The following is a 6010-nucleotide window of genomic DNA, read 5'->3' as shown; positions in this document are numbered from 1 at the left end:
CTTAAATGTACCAATATGGAGGTTCTTTGTTATTATTTAGTATTTGTAAAATGCATTTCATTAAAAGTTTCACATGAGAGCTGCTCAATTCACTGCCTTTTCGTCTTTGATGCGTTCTCTTAGTCATTTTTTCACTATGGTCCTGCTAAATTTGCAGAGTCCCCTTCCTTATGAGTGGCTATGACAAATATTGTTTGTTTGACGATAACTGACATTAAGAGTATATGAAATAAGGCATTATATTATAGGAAAGTTTTCAAATGGTCCAAAGTACTTTTTTGGAACTCTCATGGTCCATGTAAAGTGTCCATTGGATTTAATAATTAATTAAACAAATGGTTGTGATTTTCTATGTAACATGTGTTTATAATGGAAAACATTGTGAGGTGTGTATCAAATTTTACGTTCCACGAGGTATGATTTATGGAAATTACATCCTGCTGCCTCTTGACACAAGCTTCTCTTGTTGGTGGCGTGGCTTGGTGGCTTAGTCGTTGGTTTTTTGGATGGCTTATCTTATATTTTTTATTTTTTTTTTGTCATGACCTTTTGTTTTGGTTTGGCTGATTTCTTTATTGAACGGTTAATAGACCTTTTTGGTACATGATTTTTCTTATATTAATTTAAGGATAATGAATAATTTTTAAGTGCATCATTTTTGTATGATTTTTGGCTAGCATTATTTTATGAGATTACAAACTCTGAAACCATAATTGTTAAATTTACAGTCTTTTTTATTTTTTTGGTTTATTATTTAGGCTGAGAAATCCGACCCACAGATAACAAATGGAACTAAGTCTTATACATCTATTTAGTATTAATATAATATAGTAAAAAAATGTGCCACACTCTCTTTTCTTTATAAAGTAGTATTTTTGATTTTTTATATTTGGAACAAATTTTAATTTAGTCTTTAACATTTTAAATACTATTTTCATTCCAAAAAATTTTAAACAAATTTAATATAGTCTTACTATTAAATTTAACACTAATAGTTAATAAAATGACTGATATAGACGTTAATAATATTACTAATTAAGTCATATCTTCTTCTATATATTAAAAAAATATATATAGTCAAAATCTTTTTATAACATTTTTCTCATTGTTTTGGTACAAAATTTTAAATCTTAATAATTAATTATGAACGCTTCAAAATCAAAAGAAAAAATTTTTATATTAGTGACAGTTGGTGGATCGATATTACTTATATACTGAAATCGAATGTTATTGGCTATTCAATATGCGAATTGCTTGTGTCAAATTTAATGGTAGGACAACATTAAACCTGCTTAAATATTTTTTGGGATTGAAATAGGAGATTTAAATTTTTTTTTATTGAAGTATGACGTTTGAAATGTTAAGGACTAAATTAGGATTTGGCCAAAACATTGAGAACCAAAATAATATTTTATCCCATGAAATAAACTAAATAAGGTTCTCTTGGAGAAAATAATATTTGATCCCATTAATAACTTTTTCATGTTTATTTGTATTGAACAATTCAAAATAAATGATTTCAAATTACAATAGAGATAAACATCAATTTTAAATTATTAGTGTACACGTAAAAAATTACTAATTTTTAGAAAAATATATGAATTTACGTAAAATTAGTGAATTAAAATTGTCCATTTAAAACCACCAACTCATTATATTTATATAAACCAACACATTTAAATTTTTAATTATATATGTTCAAATAAAATTTATTAAAATTTTTAATTTTTTATTCTTTTTTAATACTAATTTTTTTTTGCTTGAATACTAATTTAAATGTGTTGGTTTTTATAAAAATAATGTGTTAATTTCAAATGAATAATTTTAAATTACATCAATTTTTTTAGAAATTAATAATTTTTTGTTCGTGTATGTTACTAATCTAAAATAATGTTTAAAATTTTAAACTTAACTAAAACAAAAAAAAAAAGATACGAAAATTTAGTGCAACTATAAATATAGAGAATCGAAGAAGGTAGAAACCGTATGTGAATAGTATAAAGTTATTGATAATTATTTAAATTATCAAATGAATAAAAAAATAAACTAATTTGTTTGAATGAAATTTACTATTTTTAAGAGAAATATATGAAGACACATAAATTATTTTATGTCAATAATAAAACATATAAAAGAGAAGAAGAAAAAAGATATAAAAAAGTCTTTGCACTATTTAAAATAATTTTTTGTGTTATGAAACTCAATTTTTGTATTCTTTTATTGTTATTCAACAAAAAAATTACACAATTTAAAATAAATTTATTTTATATAACTAAAATTCTTGGGTTTTTTTATTAAAAAAAACTTTGTACTTTTCTATTTTATTTCCTTTTCTTGTTTTATATTTCTTAGCACTTTTTATATGATAATATTTAATATAGGTTCATTTTTTACATGTTTTGAAAAATCATGATTTGGAATAAATTAACTTAGCACGACTCTACTATGTATACATAATGACTGGAGAATTTTATTAAAAATAATAGTATGTATAATTTTAATATTTAATAATATTTATTAATTACTATTAATGTTAAAAAATACACACATATAACGAATTAAAGTTATGGAGCTTCATAGCATGATTGGATTAGCACTAGACTTAGTCTCGTTGCACTAGACATGGCTTCAAGCCTTCAACTTTGCGCTCATTGTTTTCAGCAGCGACTGCAACATGACCAATTTGGTCTTTTAAGCAAAACTTGAGGGATGTTTATGGTAATTCATGGCACACAACATGACAAAATTTTTAACTTTTACCGGACCGTACTTGACATACTAGTGTTACAATAAAGTAAATGGCACACTTGAAAGTTTTCCTATATTATATAGTCCTCTACAAAACTATGAAACATTTAATTCTATTATCCACGTCGCGTCTTACCTGTCTCGTATCATTTCTTCATAGACTTGAAAATAAATTCAACAAGTCTCCTTGTGAAAAATCTTCAAATTAACAGAGCGTTACGCAATTTTGTTTTTGTGATAAAAAATATATTAAGTCTGTAGCAAACGCAGTTCGTACATGGGAGGAAGAGGAATTGTAGGCTTCCGACAGCAATAAAATTGTTGGCCTCTGTAAAGCTTCAGTAAGCTCCAAAGCACCTAATCTTTTTTTTATATTCAACTTATTTTTGCTCAATGGATCATTAACATTCTCAACTCTTTGATAGTTGCTTTTAACTTTTCACTCCAAGGTTGTTTTGTATCAAATAGTTTTATCTGTTGAAGAAAATCTCAGAAACACAAAATTCGGAATGCACTGATATTGATAATCATATACATGTTTGAAATCATAAGGAAATGTATGGCATACCTATACCCTAGCTTTCCCTCCACAAATATCACATACAGTATACCCTAGGCCTTCACAATATGGACATTTTGCATCCTCATCTACCCATTCCAAAAACTGCATTGAGGAATTCATTGGCGAGTTCAAAAATTTGTTCAACACAAGAAAATTACAAAATAAAGCTTTCTTGGAAATAAATAATATTACTTACTTGAGGTTCAACATTTGGCTCACCACTTCCATCACACTCTGCCAAAAAGGAAATGGAAAACTGAGTGGAGATAAGTAGGATATTTTCAGAGTTGATCATGAATAGTAATTTAAGTAGACAGTGTTATCATAACTCATAAGCAAGTCAAAAAGCAATGATTTTCCTTGTAATGGTTATTATAAGAGACCTGAATGAAGTTTAATAGTATCAGTTAAACTAACATGAAATAGAATATTTTCTCACCAAAATTATTTATAATAAGAGTATTAATCAAAGAAGTTAAATAAACAAACATTAGTATGAACAGGGCAAAAATAAAATATCTTCTCACTTCAAAGCAAAACAAAAATCTCAATATTAATTACTCCCATTATTATTGTCTTTTTAACAATCTCAATAATTTTTTTTCAAGTAATCTAGGCACAATAGCAAGTGATAGCTCTAAGGAATATTTTCTACTTGATACTAGAAATGAAACTATCCATCATGTATCCTGCAAAATCAGGCAGCTAAGAAATGGAATAGTGTTTTATAGAAGTTACTTGTGTACTTCTTCTATTCCAAATGAATTATGAAAGCTCTTGAAACAAATTTCGTTGGAATTAAGAGTTCCGGAAGAGACTAATCAGTAGTCACTGGACCGTACATACCTGTACATAACAAACGGCCTTCCCCACGACATTGAAGGCATTTGGTTATTCCATCCTTCTTCTTGCTCTTATCAAGTCCATCACTTGAGGTGAGTCTTGAGGGTTCTTCCCACCGATTCTCTCCAAGAAGAAAAACTCCCCGACGGGTGGCTTCTATTTCTGTGTCACCTTTCTTCACAACTTTCTGCTGAACTTCTGAAATTTCTGTCACAGAAGCAACCACAGCTCCATTTTCCCCTTCCTAGAACACATGGAGAATAGAAATTCAATTCAAAACCATTCTTATATTTTCTCTCATCATTGTTTTATACATATATAACCAATCATAGGAGTGAAGAGCATTTAAGCACTATCAGAAACCAAGTTTTCAGACAGAAATTTAATAAAAGCAACATAGAAGATTAACGTAAACAAGAAGCTATAAATTAATAACCAGCATACATGCGATGAAACACTAGTGGATTTTCTGCTTTCATTGGCATTGCCTGAATCCTTGGTTCGTATCTCCAAATAAAGCCTTTCAAGAAGTTCAGATGTCATAACACCATCCTCAGAGGCACCTAATGCAGCCTGTCAATAAAATGTCATTACCCTTATATGAAAAAAACCGATGAAAAACAAGTCAACAGGGCGTGATATACAGAAAAACATTTTTTGAAAGTGAGCTTTGAAACAATAGTTGAGTTGTCCACGAGACCACAAGGTCACTGAGTTCAAATCAGGTTTAGAGGCCTACGTTCCTACATAACATATAATGCTGGATGCTTTGCACCAAGCTGTCTTTTAACTCTTTTAGTACAATAAGTTTATAACAAAAATACAATAATCTTCTTTTAACAATTTAACATAAAAAAAACTTTATGCAAAATAATATCAATAACAAGTTAACAACACCATTAACGATTTTTTTTTTTAAATAGAAAAATGGGGGACTAACTTGCCAAGTCTTGACAGCTCGTTCAGTGCCACTGGAGAAGCTGGAAAACTCCATGTCCTCCTCGCCTGAGTAAAATCCTAATTTCAGCAACGCTTCCTATCATTATTTCATTCCCCACAAAATAAATAAATAAATAAATAATCACAAAAACACCGATTCCCAGCAAAACCAAGTAAGGAGGGAATTAATAACAATAATTGTAATAACTAATAATGACAATAATAGAAAATTGCAACAAACCTGCATCTCTCGAACTTGTTCTCCTTCAGAACCCATCCGCAGAGTGATCCTCTTCTCAACCTTAGCAGCAGCGTCCTCAATAAGCACAACCTCCTTTTCAAGCTCAAGAACCTCTTCTTCTTCTTCTTTTTCTGCATCGAGTTCCTCCTTCTTCTTCTCGACCAGTACTAGCCTCTGCTGCTGCGAATTCGATCCACTCTCCAAAACAAGGTTCTTATCCTTCAAAGCTTGCAACAGCGCTGCCACATTCGGAACCGCCTCCGAAGAAGAAACCTCCTGCGCCAGCAGCCGTCGCTCCAGGGCCTGAACCTGCATCCTGAGCTCGGCAATCTCCCGGAGCAGAGCGTCCCGCTCACGCGCCCAACGCTGCTCCTCCCGGAGCCAGCGCTGCTCTTCGCGGATCCAACGCTGCTCCTCGCGGAGCCACCGCTGCTCCTCGCGGTCGGAACTGGAAGGAGAAGAGGTGGAGCAGCGGCATGTGAGGGATGAGAAGTTGTTGGAGGGAAGAAGGAGGAGTAGAGTGGGGGATTTAGGAGAGAAGAGCGGGGAGTGGCATTTGGTGGTTAGGGAGAGAGATGGAAGAGGTAGGGAGGCAGAAGAAGACATTGATTGAATGGGTAGGTAGTGATAATGCCCTCGTAGGTACCGGTGGAGTGAGTTTCGTGTGTGAGAAAGAG

At 31.4% G+C, this 6010-nt stretch overlaps 1 protein-coding gene and 1 long non-coding RNA gene across 3 annotated transcripts in view; both read right to left on the bottom strand.

Moving 5' to 3' along the window:
* The window catches only part of LOC110267368, a 6214-nt gene extending 3363 nt beyond the window's left edge, over positions 1 to 2851 (bottom strand). The window contains exon 1 of the long non-coding RNA XR_002354880.1: positions 2841 to 2851. This is a non-coding gene — a long non-coding RNA (uncharacterized LOC110267368). The remainder of the gene's footprint in view (positions 1 to 2840) is intronic.
* Positions 2991 to 5949, bottom strand: LOC107617910. Of its 2 annotated transcripts, XM_021112709.1 has the most exons (7): positions 5334 to 5949; positions 5094 to 5189; positions 4598 to 4726; positions 4157 to 4397; positions 3507 to 3544; positions 3317 to 3412; positions 2991 to 3222 (listed from the first exon to the last, which is right to left on the bottom strand). In XM_021112709.1, exons 1-6 carry the CDS (start codon positions 5937 to 5939, stop codon positions 3317 to 3319), a joined length of 1206 nt encoding a protein of 401 aa, XP_020968368.1. In that variant the 5' UTR covers positions 5940 to 5949; the 3' UTR covers positions 2991 to 3222. The 2 variants fall into 2 exon arrangements, with proteins under 2 accessions (XP_020968368.1, XP_020968369.1); XM_021112710.1 differs by having other exon boundaries at positions 3178 to 3412; positions 3507 to 3566.

This window comes from Arachis ipaensis, chromosome B09, assembly GCF_000816755.2.
Source record: "Arachis ipaensis cultivar K30076 chromosome B09, Araip1.1, whole genome shotgun sequence".
In the NCBI taxonomy this organism is placed as follows: domain Eukaryota; kingdom Viridiplantae; phylum Streptophyta; class Magnoliopsida; order Fabales; family Fabaceae; genus Arachis; species Arachis ipaensis.
The sequence above is the reverse complement of the archived record's forward strand: the minus strand, read 5'-3'. Positions and strand labels throughout refer to the sequence as shown.

Coding starts and splice junctions, on each gene's coding strand:
- LOC107617910 (XM_021112709.1), bottom strand. CDS start 5,939: ATGTCTTCTTCTGCCTCCCTACCTCTTCCATCTCTCTCCCTAACCACC. Junction 4,727..5,093: donor GAGCTGTCAAGACTTGGCAA/GTTAGTCCCCCA, acceptor TTTTATTGACAG/GCTGCATTAGGTGCCTCTGA. Junction 3,545..4,156: donor AGGCCGTTTGTTATGTACAG/GTATGTACGGTC, acceptor CCTTTTTGGCAG/AGTGTGATGGAAGTGGTGAG.